At 44.3% G+C, this 18,212-nt stretch overlaps 2 protein-coding genes across 5 annotated transcripts in view; both read left to right on the forward strand.

Moving 5' to 3' along the window:
• The window catches only part of LOC138973905 (uncharacterized), an 88,430-nt gene that overhangs the window by 43,648 nt on the left and 26,570 nt on the right, over positions 1–18,212 (forward strand). The window lies entirely within an intron of this gene.
• Positions 386–8,919, forward strand: LOC138972390 (uncharacterized). The gene is made up of 3 exons (XM_070345056.1): positions 386–981; positions 7,306–7,808; positions 8,133–8,919. The coding sequence occupies exons 1-3, from the start codon at positions 942–944 to the stop codon at positions 8,256–8,258; spliced, it is 669 nt and encodes a 222-aa protein (XP_070201157.1). The 5' UTR covers positions 386–941; the 3' UTR covers positions 8,259–8,919.

An 18,212-nucleotide genomic window follows, 5' to 3' on the forward strand; every position in this document is an offset into this window, starting at 1 on the left:
TCGGTTCAGCGCTGCGCGCTGAGAGCACGTGTTGAAAATTCTCATCGACCAGGTTGTGTCCGGGGTCTACCTGAATATGCCCACCAAATTTGAAGCAGATCCATCGAGAACTTTGGCCGTGCATCGCGAACACACACACAGACAGACACAAGCCGTATATATATATATATATATATATAGACGATATAGACAGACAGAAAGGCAGAGAGAGACAGAGACAGAGACAGAGAGAGAGACACACACATAGAGAGAGAGAGAGAGAAAGAGAGAGAGGGTGGGAGAGAAAGGGTGGGAGAGAAAGGGTGGGAGAGAGGGGAGACAGAGAGAGAGAGAGAGAGAGAGAGAGAGAGAGAGAGAGAGAGAGAGAGAGAGAGAGAGAGGGTGGGGGATCACACATTCACACAAAATGCATTGCTCATGTTTCAGAAACTTAGACTCCACTGAGACTCGGTGTGTAAGCTCGACACATGCTGCATATGCTGTAGTTAAATGCTGGATGGCAACAAAGTCACATATATAGCATTCCGATTATTCTTAGCAATCTTACTCGCTACTGCGTTGTACTTTGCCAAAGTTGTCTTTCTGCCCAAAATGATTTAATTTAAAAGACAAGGAAACGATAACTGCAGCAATCAATTAATTCAACAACAATTATTTGAAGGTTTCTTGAACGAGAACATACCTTGCCCGAGCGGTATCGAAACAATAATCCTGGAGTTTTATAAGTTCCTTTAATATATAAACTTTATCCAAATCAAAACTCTGAGAGGACAAATTATGCTGTTCCAGATACATCGTCAGAAGCACCGGACGAGAACGGCCTTCCTGTTGGGCCGATTGTTGGTGGCATAGTAGCTGCTGTAACTGTCATCGTCATCATTGCCGTGGTCGTCGTTGTGGTTGGCATCAAAAGAAAGCGAAGACAGAAGCCTGTTAGAAGCATGAACGGGTCTGGCGATGTCGCTTCAAACAAAAACAACGGTAAGCGGTTTACAAACACATTTTTCGTACAACCGTTTGCAATTAATCATATTTTCCGTACTATGACGACTTCGATGTTTTTGGGGGAGGGGGTGGGGGTTGGTGATTAGGGGTTGGAGTAGGTGGTTGGGATGGTTGGGTTGAAAGGGAGGGGGGGGGGAGACGATGATTTTGTTGCTTGCTTGGTCGGTTAGTGTTACTTTAATTGCATATCGTAAATGTCATTACGTTCAAGTGAGATTGTCTTTGTTTGTTTTATTCACCAAACTGAACTTAACGAATGTGGGTTTTACATCCTCATAGGCCACTTACCTCCTCGGGACACTTGTGTGTAATTAACACGACCAAAATACTCCCCAAAACGACAGAACCATATCAATACTGTGGTAACTGTAGATTGCACCCTGGATTAGGGGCAACTACTCTTGCATGACGGTAGCATGCAAGGGGACTGTACTCTGCTGAATACGGTGTTCCATGTGTCTGTTTATTTCTAAACTGTCCTCTACTTCATTTGGCGACGAGGATGCCGTCTTTTGGAAGACTACAGGAGTTCGGATTGGAGGGCGGAGACGACTGGGGTCAGTAGCCTATATGGAAAGAATGGAACATTATTTTGTGGCAAACGACATTGATGATGTCGACAAGATGAAAGCAATATTGCTGAGCGCGTGTGGTGGGGCCACATACAGGTTGATGTGCGACCTTCTGGCGCCAGCCAAGCCCGGGGACAAAACGTTTGATGAACTTAAAGAATCAGTGCAAAATCATCTTCGCCCAAAGCCTTCAGAAATTGTCAATCAATCAATCAATGAGTCTTATATCGCGCATATTCCGTGTGCAGCGTTTCAAATTCCACACGCGCGCGCGTACGTCATAACGACGAATCTGTCTCGACATACGTGTCACAGTTACGTCATCTTTCTCTTGACTGCAATTTTGGTGCGTCACTGGATCTAATGTTGAGGGACAGATTGGTTTGTGGAATCAACAATGATCGTATCCAGAGGCGACTGCTGGCAGAAAAAGAGCTGACTTTTGCCAAATCGTAAGAGGTGGCGATAGCCATGGAACTGGCCGAGAAGAGTGCCGCAGCGCTACAGGAAGGTGGTTCCAGCGGGGCTATTTCTATGCCGGATAGCACAGCCAGGGTGGACAAAGTCGACAGTGGGCCAAATGTTGTTTCTCGTGACGTCCAGTTCGTGAAGAAGTCACAAAGAACCATGGAGTGCTGGTTCTGTAAAGGGAATCACATGCAGAGACAGTGCCCGCAATATCATGCTGAAAAAACGAAACGTAAGCAGACGAGAGGTCCTCGCCGATTACGTGACACCGTGACAACTGTTGAGGATTCGGACAGCGACGTGGAACAGGGCCGGACTACCGGGGGGGTTATGGGGGTTGCGCAACCCCCCCCCCCCCCTAGCCTAAACATGTACCTCACTTATTTAAAACATTTTTTATTATTGTTTATTTTATGCCGATTCATGCAAGGAGCGACCATTTTGCTATCTCAGAATATGACCTACCCATCAGCTTCAGGGGGCTTCGCCCCCTGACCCCCACTCGCAACCCCCCCCTCCTCTTAGCCTAGTCCGGCCCTGTGGAAGTATTCACTGTATTCCGAACGCAGAATAAGGAGAAACCTTTTCTGGTGACAGTCGAGATGGACGGAGTTCCTGTGGAAATGGAGCTAGACACAGGCGCCTCACTGACGGTGGTTAATGAAAAGACATGGAGAACCATAAGAGGGGGGGCGTACTTGCCTCTTCAAAAATGCAGTAGGCGGCTGAAAACGTACACAGGTGATGAAATTCCTGTGTTGGGCGAGTGTGAGTCGGCCGTGGGATACAAAGGTAGGGTGCCAGTAACACTGAAGATGATCGTGGTGAAAGGAGAGGGTCCTAGTTTGTTGGGACGAGATTGGCTCAAACATCTGAAACTAGACTGGGAGGAGATTTTTTCGCTGCATGCCGACAAGGGTATTGCTGAAAACGCGGACCTGGAACAAGTCCTGAGAGAGAATGATGAGTTGTTCGAGGAGGTAAGAGGCACCATCAAGGGTGTCAAGGCTAGCATTTTTGTTGACCCTTCAGCACAACCTCGCTACTTCAAACCGCGCCCTGTACCCTATGCACTACGCGAACAACTGAGCCAGGAACTTGATCGTCTTGAGGCGGAAGGCACGATTGAAAAAGTGAAGTTTTCAGACTGGGCAGCGCCAATCGTCACCGTTGTTAAACCTGACAAAAGTATTCGCATTTGTGGTGACTACAAGGTAACGGTGAACACTGCCTCAAAACTGGACAATTATCCGATACCTAAGACGGATGATCTCCTAGCAGAGCTGGGCGGAGGGAAGTTCTCCAAACTGGATCTGACTCAGGCATTCCAGTGCCTTGAATTGGATGAGGCATCAAAAGAGTTTACCACCATCAACACACATCAAGGACTCTACCGCTACAATAGGTTGCCCTTTGGGATTTCGTCAGCTCCAGGCATTTTTCAGCGAACAATGGAGAATCTCCAACGGGGAATTCCAAAGGTGTGATGACATTTTGGTGGCAGGAACGACACGTGATGAACATTTGCAGACGCTGCGAACAGTAATGCAAAGACTGAAATCAGCTGGAGCTAAGTTGAAGAAGAAAAAGTCGCGTAAGGCGAAATTACTACATTTAGTCAAGCTGTGGAACTCACAGAATGAAACTGAACGTAGTCCGCCGCTAGTGCAAAAGGCAGTGAAAGTGACGAGCCTGTTTGGCGCGGCAGCGGTTGCGCTGTGCTTCATAGCACGCTTTACTGTACCTCTCTTCGTTTTAACTTTCTGAGCGTGTTTTTAATCCAAACATATCATATCTATATGTTTTGGGAATCAGGAACCGACAAGGAATAAAATGAAATAGTTTTTAAATCGATTTCAGAAATTTAATTTTGATCATAATTTTTATATTTTTAATTTTCAGAGATTGTTTTTAATCCAAATATAACATATGTATATGTTTTTGGAATCAGAAAATGACGAAGAATAAGATGAAATTGTTTTTGGATCGTTTAATAAAAATTTTTTTTTTAATTACAAGTTTCCGATTTTTAATGACCTAACTCACTCATTAGTTTTTAAGCCACCAAGCTGAAATGCAATACCAAACCCCGGCCTTCGTCGAAGATTGCTTTGCCAAAATTTCAATCAATTCAATTGAAAAATGAGGGTGTGACAGTGTCACCTCTACTTGTACAAAAAGCCGGTATGACGTCATCAAAGGTATTTATCGAAAAAATCAAAAAAAATGTCCGGGGATATCATACCCAGAAACTCTCATGTCAAATTTAATAAAGATCGGCCCAGTAGTTTAGTCTGAATCGCTCTACACACACACACACACACACACACACACACACACACACACACACACACACACACACACACATACACCACGACCCTCGTCTCGATTCCCCCCTCTATGTTAAAACATTTAGTCAAAATTTGACTAAATGTAAAAAGTGTGTTTTGCTGGCCACAGAGGTTTGTTTGTTTGTTTGTTTGTTTGTTTGTTTGTTTGTTTGCTTAACGCCCAGCCGACCACGAAGGGCCATATCAGGGCGGGCCACAGAGGTGGTATACCTTGGGTTGAAGATCGACCAGAATGGCATTCAGCCTGTACCTGAGAAAGTGGAGGCTATTCAGGAGATGCCTCGGCCCACGGATGTGAAGCAGCTTCAGGCCTACCTCGGAATGGTTAACTACTATTCCCGGTTCCTGCCAAACTTGTCTACGGTGTTAGCGCCCCTGTACGTCTTGCCGAAGAAAGGGGTGGCGTGGGCATGGAGTGACCAGCAAGAAGAAGCCTGAGTCCACTCGAAGAACCTGTTACAGTCCCCAAAGGACCCGTTCATTTTGATTCAAAGAAACAGATTCTGCTGTCATGTGACGCCTCCAGTTATGGACTTGGTGCTGTGATTTCGCACAAGATGGAGGATGGCAGTGAGAGGCCTGTGGCGTTCGACTCCAGAACAAAGAATAGTGCTAAACAGAACTACAGTCAGGTGTAAAAAGAGGCCCTGGCGGTGATTTTCGGGGTGAAGAAGTTCCATCAGTATCTGTATGGTCAGAAGTTTGAGATCCATACAGATCACAAACCTCTCCCGGGTCTGTTATGTGAACATAAACAAATACCAGCCATGGCCGCTGCAAGAATTGAAAGGTGGGCACTCACACTCGCCGCCTACGAATACACCATGAAGTTCAAAGAGGGCAAGAGACACAGCAACGCAGATGGTCTAAGCAGACTACCCCGTGAGGTGACTGTCAGTGTGAAACCTGAGCAGGGAGAGACAATACTGTTGATGGAGCAAATCGAGACCATGCCGGTCACTGCCAAGCAGATTAGTCAGTGGACAAGCAGAGACCCAGTGCTGTCTAGGGTGAAGGACTATGTGTTGAAGGGTTGGCCCGAAAGCAACCAAGACAAACGCCTTCGATCCTACTTTATCAGGAGGACTGAGCTGAGTGTCCTCGATGGTTGTGTGCTTTGGGGTACACGGGTGGTAGTCCCACCGAAAGGCCAGAAGAGCTTGTTGAGCGACCTGCATGAAGCGCACCCTGGCATGAGCAGAATGAAAAGTCTGGCACGGTCGTACATTTGGTGGCCGAACATGGACAGTGAAATTGAAGCCACAGTGCGAAGCTGTCACGTGTGCCAAACTCAAAGAAATATGCCGAGTGCGGAACCTCTTCATGCCTGGGAATGGCCAAATCGTCCTTGGAGCCGACTGCATGTGGATTATGCAGGGCCGTTCATGGGCAAGATGTTCCTGGTGGTCATAGATGCTCACTCTAAGTGGATGGATGCCTACCCCATGAATTCATCGACATCAGCAGCCACCATCGAGAAACTAAGACAGTCATTCGCCATCCATGGGCTGCCAGAGACACTAGTGTCAGACAATGGACCATGTTTCACTAGCGAGGAGTTTGAAGAGTTCATGCAGAGGAACGGCATCAAACACATCAAGTCAGCGCCGTATCATCCCTCTACTAATGGACTGGCTGAACGAGCGGTGCAGACGCTCAAGCAGGGCCTGAGGAAGATGAAGTCAGGCTCTATCGAAACGCGGGTGTCGCGTCTCTTGTCCAAGTATAGAGTCACCCCTCAGTCAACCACAGGATTGTCCCCTTCTGAGTTGCTTTTCAATCGGAAGGTGAGAACACGACTGGATCTGGTTCAGCCGTGTATTGAGAGAAATGTGGTGCAGAGGCAGCTGCAGCAAAAACTGAACCATGACCATGCTGACGTGAAAAGTTACGAAGAGGGAGATCGAGTCTACATGAAGAACTTTTCCACCGGTCCCAAATGGCTGTCGGGAGTCGTCGTGCAGATGACTGGTCCCTTGTGATACATGATCAAATTACACGATGGTCGGGTGTTGAAAAGACACATAGATCACATTCTGCCTTGTACCAGCGTGCCCGAAACGCCTGGTGATCAGCATCGCAGCATTCCCGAGATTTCCCAGGCTGTGCCTAGCAGTGGTGGACCTCTGCTGCAACCGGCTGTTCTCTTACCTGTTCCACCAGAGCCGCACATAACCTCGTCAAATTCCGCGCTTCCCGCGCCGACGTCGCACGAGCCAGAGCTGCCTGGGAACGACGTTGCAGACCCAGGCGACCAAGCGCCGCCGCTGTCGCCTCTGGCTATGCCTACCATGCGGTCGCCTCCATCGCCTATTCCGGAGGGTCGTCCTGAACGCCAGAAGCGAGTGCCGGATCGTTTCAAGGATTTTGTGCTCCTCTGGTACAGAGATGTCGGAAAGTGATGTAACAATGAGGCAAAAGAACAAAACTTTTTGTTTTTATTTTCTTTATCATCGTGCTGTTTTTGGCAGATAGCGAATACATTACATTTAAGTTTTGTTTTTAACCATTTCCAGTTAATCAAAGTTATTCTAGCTCTAATAAACACTCGGAAGGGGGAAGGACGCCAACAAATGTTGCAGAGACATTGACGTTTTAGTTTTAACTTGTGGATTATTAAGTTCAAAGAATATTGACATTTCTGTGTCGGATAAACGTTAACATTTCGTGTGAGATTCACGTTCCTTATTGTGGCTAATGGCCAACTTAAAGGTGGGGGTATGTGGTAACTGTAGATTGCACCCTGGATTAGGGGCAACTAATCTTGCATAACGGTAGCATGCAAGGGGACTGTACTCTGCTGAATACAACTGGCTGTTAACCTAACGGTGTTCCATGTGTCTACTTATTCCTAAACTGTCCTCTACTTCAAATACCTTCTCTTTTTTGGTGTGATTTTGCTTGCGCAGACTTCGAAGAACACATCAACCCAATGTACGACACCAGTGATGGACCAAACGACACACACAGTGCTGACAACAAGCCCTCTGCCATTGCACTGCCAATGTCCCCCAACTCACACACCGGACATCCTGCCGCGCCTCACTCGCTTGAAGCTCATATGTGCACAACCGTTGACGGTGAAGCAAGACACGCCCCTAACAGCGCAGCAGACAGACTTGGTGCAATTGAAGACATCGGCTTTGGCAGCAACGGAAACAAGCGTGAGCCACAGAAAGATGAGTATGCAGTGGTGGACAAATCCAAAGCACAGAAAGGCCCTGCATGTGCAGCAAACACCAGTGCAATTGCCACTAGCAATGCTGGTGCCGACGTATACGCTCAGGTCAACAAGCCGGCGAAGAAGGTCAAGGTCGCTGAGCCGGACACGGAAGGGGCAGCCTATGCGCAGGTGCAGAAACCAAAGCCAGCCGTCAAGCCTAAGACTTTAGCCAAACCATCATCAAATAAGGTATGTTTCATTTTTACAATAGTGCACATCAAGCTTTTATGGATTAGAACAGATGAAGGAGAAGGAGAAGGCCAATACACTTACACAACTGTACATAACTTTAACGATAACTCAAAGCGGGAGAGAATGACAAAAAGACCACTCGAAAAGCAGTTTAAGTGTTTTGTTCTGAGCTATCAGGATGTGGGCACTTCTTCACTTGACCAATTTGCCCGCACACTCGGCACCCACATCGCTTATTTCAACGCTTTGAACTACACACAATGGTTACAGTCATCAAGCTGCTTGTGTTAAAAACAATGCTCACTATTATATTCCCAACAGGATGTCTCAGAGAGCAGTGCAGCGGACGATGACGAGTACCACACACCGAGTCACACCAGGGGTTCTCGACACACACAGGACCAAGCGGATCTTGAGTCACAGTACAGCTATATTGGCCATGACTGAGCTGGGATTTTCCTGGGCGACTTCAATTGGAGACATTGTTACAGTGACGTTCTTTTGTTTCTTCTTCCGAGCATGAAGTGATAATTAGCGATCCAGGGGAAGACAACTCAACTGCATGGTCTGGCGGATCTTGAGCCATAGTAACGCCATATTTGCCATTATAAAGCTGGGATATTCCTGAGCGAATTTTTAAAAAAAAAACAGTTTGCTGTAGTGACATGCTTTTGTGTTTTCCGAGCATAAAACGACAAAAAACGGTCCAGGGGCAGACTACTCACCCGCATAGCCTGCCCATCATGATCGTTTGCTGTAAACATCGGACTATATTCGAGTTTCTGCTCATGTAGGTGTAACACAATGATGATCAAGACAGTAGTCCCCAGTAAGCGGATTATAAAGTGGAATACGCGACTTTAACGGACTTTTAGTTGTCTGTAATGTCTGGATATGACTTCATTTTTTGTTACTGGTGTTTCGCGGTCTCCAATCTGTTGTCGCATGGTATTCAACCCAAAGCCGAACAATCTGTAAGTCTCAAAAGTACTATCAAAAAGACAATGAAACAACGGATAAGCAAGAACACACAGACAAACAAGTGAATTCCGAATAAATCTTACATTATATTTTCTACCATAATCTGAGTCACTATTGTCTGCTGGCTCTATCGTTCATATTGAAAGTATAATATAATGTACAACTATTCAATCGTTCAGGTATATTTTAGGCGTGAGAATGTGCTGTACTATAATTGCGACATTACTATAACAAAGAGTTTTGTTGTTAAAGTGTCTCTGACACATGTTAAAATAAAGTGGATTGTTGTTGAAATATTGTCTAGATTTTTACCTTATGTTTCTCAGTCTCTCATGGGTTCAGTAAATAAACCAAAACGAAACAATCTATAACTCTCCCAATCACAATCGAAAGACATACACACAATCAAACAAGAACGCTGAACCATTCAGTCAATCGAATGCACTGAAACACGTCCGCTTAATTCTCTTTCACACACACACACACGCACACACACACACACACACACACACACACACACACACGCACACACACACACACACACTCAACAGGCAAACACACACATACACACACATACACACACACACACACACACTCACATGAATGACGGGCTGTACAAACGCCAACTATCGGGGAAAGACGCCTAATATGGACCGGCTCTTAATATGGACCACCTCCTGTTCTGACAAACTGACGGTGCCAGAGCGCTCAAAACAATTGCATGGCTCTTAATATGAACCACCTCCTGTTCTGACAAACTAACAATGCTAGAGCGCTCAAAACAATTGCATTCGCCACATCACATTTACCCTCTCTGGACAACGTGCTGATGTCAAAACAAAACTGTTACGCTTTTTCACTTTTGTCTTAGTTCTGGCGGCTTTGATCCTAAATGTGCCACTGAAAAAGTACTAGATTCTGTCTACAAATATAGCTAATAACACACTGTATTTGCTCAATAAGACAGACACACACAAACTAATAGCATATTCTCAAAGTATGTGTGTGTCCTCTAATATGGACCACCTTCAACAAATAGAAGAACAGAAATTACGGTTGCAGTCATTCCTTAAGAAACGTCGTGAAAATAACCTATAACTAGCTCTTAAAGAATATATCAAAGAGTCCACTTTACGTGCACGTTTTGCCTCTCCACTTGTCCGTGCCAGGCACCTAGACTCCTACTATAGACTAGTTGAGACATTTTCTGTATCTCGTTTTTCTGAATGTCTATCAAAGCTAATTCGCTCTAATTTAGCCTCATGATTAGAAAGAAAGAAACAAACTCACAATCTCAGATCTGAGCAGGCTTTTACATAGGATAAGACCATCCGTCTATACAGAAATATACCAACACTCCACAGCCTGAGTGCTCTCTGTGCACAGTCTGTTTGTTTGTTTGTTTGTTTGTTTGTTTGCTTAACGCCCAGCCGACCACGAAGGGCCATATCAGGGCGGTGCTGCTTTGACATTTAACGTGCGCCACACACAAGACAGAAGTCGCAGCACAGGCTTCATGTCTCACCCAGTCACATTATTCTGACACCGGACCAACCAGTCCTAGCACTAACCCCATAATGCCAGACGCCAGGCGGAGCAGCCACTAGATTGCCAATTTTAAAGTCTTAGGTATGACCCGGCCGGGGTTCGAACCCACGACCTCCCGCTTACTGGGCGGACGCCTTACCACTAGGCCACCGTGTTTCTGTGCACAGTGAGAAGTGTGTCGATGAATGAATGTTGTAACTGACACCAGTGGACGTTTCGGATTCTTAGTCTGCACAGAGAGCGTGCATTCACGGTGTTGATTTGTGATACGAGTCCAAGTGGAGGGATGTTCTCATCCCACGTGACAGCCTGACAGCTAGGTATGTGATGGTCAGCCACACGGTGTTGACAGGAAGGGGCGTGTCTTTAATTAAACAAGGACGACGTGACCGCCACAAGGCCCAACAACCCCTTGAGCAACAGCATTACCAACTATAGCGCTGACACACAATGACCCAGCCGGGTCTCTGAACCAACTCCGTTACTACCTGACACCAACCTCCAGCTCTGGTGCCTTGGTGACTGGGAGCTCGACCACGCCAGCCAAACCTCCTTCGCGGCGGCCGTTCTTATTTATCTATCATTAAAGATTGTATTTCTCTAAATCATCCAAAGCCGGGGTAACACCCGGGAACATGCCCCTATTGGTTTAACCGTGAGCGCGTTAAACAACATGTATCATCAAACAATGTTGATGAAAATGTAAGCCATTATATTTGTTGTTTTGATGGTTATACGCATATATAGCTATTCTGATGGAAACGTGGGGGAATTCGGGGGCTGTGATTGGATGGTCTCTTCCGATCATCAAAGTATAATGCTACGGAAGTCGGCCATTTTTGCCAATATCCAAAAGCATATTGGCAATAACAAAGACAAAGTTACGGTTTACCCATCTGTACCACACGATGTTTCAATCGACAACAGCTAGCATACACTGACAACTTGAAATTCTTCTCGGGAACGTTTTTCAGCTTTACAAATGTCGATAGCATACCCTTTTCTGCTAACTTCCCGATGAAACAGGACTAAACCAATTATTTTCTGTCCCTAAACACCACAAAATGCCAAAAGTCGAAAGATGTACAAACAGGGGAGTAAAACGAAACAGCCGTGTTTGTGTGCCTGTGTGAGCTCACAGTTGCCGACTGACACAAACTTTCGCATTCGGCTTTTCTTATCTCGTAACTCCACACTAAATACCCACTTCCCCTCTGAAGTATTGATGTACAACCCATGGCACTAACATTCATGTAGTAGTTTATAACTGAGGTTGAAAAATTCGCTTCATGACGAGACAAGTATAAAATTAATGCCATTCACCCAAACTGAAAACTTCGCTGCCGTCTGCTCGCGATTAGCTGTTCTCTTCTCCTCCCCTTGTTGCATCCTAGTTCTTCACTGAGTTGTTTCTAGTTTTCCGTTTATGTTGTGTTCTGGTCTTCTCCATTAGTAGTCTTGTTCAAAATTTTAAAAAACTCAAACTTCTTTTTGTTGTATTCGAATGAACTAATAAAAAGCTGTTTAACAGCTGTGTTGTCAAATCGAGTTTTTTCCAAAGTCAGTGTGGCACCTGCGCAAAACTAATGCGCATAAGAAACGGCGTCTGCTATCAAAACCTGGAGATCAACGCATCGACGCAAAAACTGTCATTTTGTAAGTTTGGAACAAAAAATCGAGGTCAGAACAGCTTTATAATCGCTATTGTGTTTTCAGCGTAGCAATAGGGTCCGATATTTAGACTCGAACAAGTATAATGCGACTCGTCTTCGACTCGTCGGCATTATACTTGTCTCGTCTAAATATCGGACCCTATTGCAACGCTGAAAACACAATAGCTGTTAATAATTATTTGTCATCATTTTCACGAGTTTTCATTCACCAACCCCTTGGAAATAAATCTCATGTTCCCCATGCAATTATTCCCCGGTTACCATAGTTGCGGGAAGCAGGTTATACATGGATAATCAAAAGCAAACCCAATAGAAACGCTCGGGGATTCTTCGGCTCTTTTCATTGGCGTTTCCCCAGACCTAAACAGACGACACGACACTGCTTTGCAAAGTTCCCAAAACGAACTGGCAAACTGGCCAAAGTAAACAAAAAACAAAACTACTTCATGAAAGGTCATACATTCATCACAGACAAATGAAACCTAGCGAAATGTTTTGTATTCTTACAAAGGCATGGAGTGCGTGTATCTGTGTTTCGATACACAGACGTTCGGAGAAACACGAACGTCAAGTTCAAGTCAAACCAATTGACCCCTAACACACACATGTTGACCCGTGCAAAAGACGTTGTATCGATAAACGAAGCGCAAATAAGAAATAATAATAAAAGCAAAGAACATAGCAACACAAAATGCAAACATCTAACAAAGCCGAGCAAGTAGAATGACAGGTCTAATGAAAAACAAAGAGACAATGAGTCGGCACGACACAAATCTTCTGTGACCTTTGACCCAACGTAGCTTCCACATTCGATAAACTAAGCTTAATATTTACAACTAAAAACCGAGGGGGTGGAACACTGAGAGGAACCTACAGAACTGTGCATCCTCAAACCTGTCATACTTATCCTAACATTTTATTTAACTCAAAACACAGAAAGTTGCTTTCACACGCCAGCTTTGATTGCAATAACGTGCTGGGGCCCCAAACCACGTGTTGTCAAAACGGAACTCGTGTTTCAAAGCATGGCTCCCTGTGTTGATTTGGCACTTATTTTCTCACCACTAAAATGATGACAAAAACGATGTTTGGTGGTTTGTTGTCAGACCAGCTTTTTTGTTGGTCCTCGGGGGGCATATCGACTTTTGTTTCATATTTATTGACCGCGGCCTTTGGCTTTGGTAAATAAATATGAAACAAAAGACGATAATCATATCCTCCCCCTCGGACCGACAAAAAAGCTGGTCTGTCAACAACCCATCAAACATCTTATAATGTCTCACCAACACATATTCCAACAACAAATAGATATTTACAGGAGATTAACGAATTAACAAAAAAAGTTAAAAGGAAAAGAATTGTACATGAAAATGACGTTGTCCATAGTAGGTCAGACACAATTATGAGGAATATTGTAATAACAGTGGTATGTACTAAACGCCCCACATGATGTGCTTGGCAAATTTGAAAAAAACAAGCAAACATTTGTCATCAACCGCCACAAGGATAACAAGGGCAGTACCAGGAAAAGGACACAACAATGTGAGGTCTTTGTATAGGGTGCGCGTGACTCGCAGTCAATGGATGGATTTGAAAGAGAAGGATCATCTTGTTTTCCTGCCATACACACCTGTTTTGCTATCTCTGTTGAGACAAGCTACCAAGCACAAAATGAAACCTTTTCACGAGAAAACAAGCTAGTTATCAGCATGACACAAAAAGTTGTCCATATTTGGGGCCTTTCCCCTGCATGTGATGCTATTTCCTCGCCTCGGCAAAGCAAACATGCCAGATGAATAGGAGCCAGGCTGTGTGGTATGTGTGTTTGTACTGGTACTGCTCTCTGCAAGAACAAAATAACATTGTTTTCAATTATTTTAACGACGTTATCATGTAAAATAGTACGCGATTGTGTGTGTGTGTGTGTGTGTGTGTGTGTGTGTGTGTGTGTGTGTGTGTGTGTGTGTGTGTGTGTGTGCGTGTGCGTGTGCGTGTGCGCGTGCGTGTGACTTAGAGAAACAGAAAACAAAAATAGACAAGTAAAATAACGATGCAAATAAACGAAGAAATTGTAGTTATGGCATATGGGGTACATTTTTGAGACCTGCTCGGCTTGCTTAACACGACAAAAAGCTTTACACTCTGTTCAGTAATCCCGACAATGTCGCTTCACTCCTTCATGCACTTGACGTTGTTAGAGTGTCTGCTTGTTGAAAGGCTTGGGCCTTTTTCTTCTGGCTCCCTATCTCTCGTTGGGACGCTTTTCGTTTGTGTGTTCACCTTTCTGGCAGTCTGTCTATCATTTTAACACACAGGCACATACATACCTAAACACAGACACACATAAAAACATGTGCACACACACACACACACACACACACACACACACACATACACACACACACACACTCACCACACACACACACTCACACTCACACTCACACACCATGACTCGAGCACAATATTTGTTCACTGATTTGTAATCAGCAGAAACTAAAATTTTCCTCATAAACAAATGTAAAATAAAATGATGTGTGAAGGAACCAGGAAAATGCATAGAATTTTTGACATTTGATACTGAAGTGTTGAAAAAACAGTATTCAGCTTCACTGGACAATAAAATGACATGTCACATCTCAATCCGCACATTGTGAACACATATTTCTCTCTTTAGCACGGCTCACATACCTAATTCATAGGGATAGAGGTTTCTTTGGAACACAGCCACCAGATCCTACATGTTCGTTGCGTGCGTGTCTTGTTTACAAAGCTAGGACAAATACAATACGGTACAATAATAATAATAAAATAATAATAAATAACTTTTCTATAGTGCGAGTCCCATCAATTGGCTCCAGGCGCTTTACAAATTCATTATAGAATAAACTAGCACAAATCAACAAGCATACAAAGCATACATTTAACTGAGACATAACACCAAGATCCCAAGCACTAAGCAAAACTTAGCGTACAATGTTAAAAGTAAACACACACACACACACACACGCACGCACGCGCACACACAAAGATACCATTGACAAATAGACCATAAAGCACATACAGGGTAGAGAGTTCCAAAACAGAATAGAGTTGTGGAGAGTCTACTCAGGCTAAGCAAAGGCTTTACGAAACAGGTATGTTTTGAGTTGTGTTTTGAAGGAGGAGAGGCTGCTGGAGTCACGGATAGAACTTGGAAGCGAGTTCCAGACGGTCGGAATCTGGTACCTAAAGGTTCTTTCACCAAAGGTCTTGGTCCTGGTTTTGGGGATGCGAAGGAGTTTTTCAGAGGAGGATCTGAGAGAACGGGATGGCTCGTAGATACTGAGGGAATGGGACAAATAGGGGGGAAGTGATTTCTCAAAACAGCGGTACCCTAACAGAGCCAGCTTGTACTCGATTCTATACTTCATAGGAAGCCAGTGAAGGGTGGTAAGTAGGGGAGTGACATGGTCTTTCTTAGACTTCTGCAGAATGAGCCTAGCAGCACTGTTCTGGACGCTCTGTAAGCGATCAAGTTCTTCAGTGGGGAGGCCGGCAAGCAATGAGTTGCAGTAGTCAAGTCGACTCAGGATCAGAGAGGAGACAAGTTGAACAGTGGCTTGGAGTGTCAGGAATGATCTGACAGAGGAAATCTTGCGCAACTCAAAAAAGGCACATTTACAAACAAAACTAATGTGTTTTTGCATTGTCAGAGCAGAGTCCAGGTACACGCCCAGGTCCTTCACAGCGGTTTGGGAGACAATCTGAGTGTCGCCTATTGTCAGGGAAGTACAGTCAATCTGATTTAAAGCATGCCTTGAGCCTGACAGCATCACCTCAGTTTTTGAGTCATTCAGCTTAAGTTTATTGTCTATCATCCAGTCTTTAACTGACTCAATGCAGCGCTCAGTGTTTTTAACCACTTTTGGAAAATCACTGGGGGGAGCAGAATCCTCTATTTGGGTGTCGTCGGCATACTTGTGGTGTTCGCAGCCATGCCTCGAGATGACGTCAGATAGGTCCTGTGTGTATAGTGTAAACAGAACCGAGCCTAGAACAGAGCCCTGAGGTACTCCGTGCTTCAGGGGAACAGGGGATGATTCTTTTTGACCTATTTGTACTCTTTGAAAGCGTTCAGAGAGATATGACACGAACCACTGGAAGGCTTTGTCGGCAATTCCAAACGTGAACTGTAGTCTCTTTAGGAGGACGTCGTGGTCGATGGTGTCAAATGCCGCCGAGAGGTCCAAGAGTGCGAGCACAGACACTTCCTTGTTGTCAGCACTGGTCAGCAGCTTGTCAGTTACGTAAAGAAGAGCGGTTTCTGTGCTATGATTTTTCTTGTATGCGAACTGATGGACGTCCAAAAGATCATTACACAATACAGTGTAGCATACATTATTGTCTCAACAGATTATTTCGAATGGTGGATGATAAGACAAAAAATCATTAACATTATTATAATATAAGTATTTTCAGTTATGTACAGAAGGGGTTCTTATAAAAATAAAAAAAATAAAGAACCCCACATCGTATTTCAAAACTGAGCTTTCCTCATTACGTGTTTCTTAACAAGGACCTTTAACGCAAAACCATCTTAACCATGACAACACATGGAGAAGCAACAACAACAAACACCAACAACAACAAATGGAGAAGCAGCAGCAACGACAACAACAACAACAACAACAACTGGTTTGACTAAATCCATTTAAATAGTTTTTAGCACAATGATGTATGATGTTAACGCCACCTAAGTCTATTTTTACGGGGATTGACACACACACACACACACACACACACACACACACACACACACACACACATACACACACACACATACACACACACACACAAACACACACACACACACTTACACACACATACACACACACATACGCGCGCGCGTACATACGCACGAACGCACGCATACATACACCACGCATGCACGCATACAAACAAACACACACACACACACACACACACACACACACACACACACACACACACACACACACACACACACACACACACACACACAGTCAGTATGCGATCAGCTCTCGCCTAGAAATGACGGGGTGTGTGCACGTTCAGATAATGTCGATGATGTTTCCTCTCTTTTCAAAAGCAACCGTGCAAGCTGAAGAGAAGTCAAGCTGTGCAGTAATAAAAGTTTCAAAATAGCCACAGACAATTAAGATATCACGCCTGTGGAGTTACATTTCATGCCAGCCCTTTTCACTGATTTGCAGAGGATAATGTTTAACCAGGAAGTTTATCATCCTATCCTGTTTAGGGCCTTGTCGTTTATCGCGTCAACTTACAGTCTGCTCAGAGCAAACGGAGAACAAGTTTACTTGTAAGAGCGTATACGTTTTGCTGTGTGAATCACTTGTCGATACTTTGATCTAAAAGTTAATCAAGACAGTTGTGTGTTAACGAATGTTACAGTTTTGTGTTTGTTTGTATGGATCGGTTTCCCTTGGCTTCACTACCAAGATATGGAAAACGTCTTTTTTGCTTTCCTATACTGCTGTCTTTTGATTACTGCTGGCACAGGTAAGTAAAGTTGACCAAATGTTACACATTCACCTGCTCATGCCAGATACGCCTTTCTTGTAGACGTTTGCTTCTATTATAGAACGTCGAATGTGTCAAATTCGTCAACCAAGCAATCCATCCAGGCATGTGTCCATCAATAAATTCATCCACTCATCCACCAAGCAATCCATCTATCCATCCATCCGACCACCCATATGTCTACCATCGTCAAGACAAGCAACAATAAACACAGCAAGTGAAAGAATCCATTGGTTAATGAATGCACCACTTGTACTGTTGTATTTCCGTTCACTGTTGATATATTTGAAGTGTAAAAAGCAGCTAGCCTAAAGTGAATGTAACCAGAAAGCGACGACCGAAAGGCGACAGCCCATTCGGAACAATAGATGTCGAATTTTTTTTAAACCCTTTTCAACACTGTTTCTGTGAAAAGCTTTTCAAGCGAGCCTTTCGCGTGGTAAAGACTTCGCATCAAGCGATATACGGAACTCTTTGATGGATCGACTAATGATTGCCTGGCTGATTTGTTGATAGGATTATTAAACAGCTATATGCACAGTAGATTAGCTTATTAACTGATCAGTTGAGTGATCAGTTAACTCATAAGTAATTCAGTGTGTCATTAAGTGTGTGTGTGTATGTGCGCGCGTTCGTGTGG

This window comes from Littorina saxatilis, linkage group LG8 (assembly GCF_037325665.1).
Source record: "Littorina saxatilis isolate snail1 linkage group LG8, US_GU_Lsax_2.0, whole genome shotgun sequence".
NCBI lineage: Eukaryota > Metazoa > Mollusca > Gastropoda > Littorinimorpha > Littorinidae > Littorina > Littorina saxatilis.

Excerpts from the sequence above, each read along its gene's own strand:
- LOC138972390 (XM_070345056.1), top strand. The coding sequence starts at position 942 with ATGAACGGGTCTGGCGATGTCGCTTCAAACAAAAACAACG. Across the intron at positions 982-7,305 it reads CGCTTCAAACAAAAACAACG|ACTTCGAAGAACACATCAAC; the intron begins GTAAGCGGTTTA and ends TTGCTTGCGCAG. Across the intron at positions 7,809-8,132 it reads CCAAACCATCATCAAATAAG|GATGTCTCAGAGAGCAGTGC; the intron begins GTATGTTTCATT and ends TATTCCCAACAG.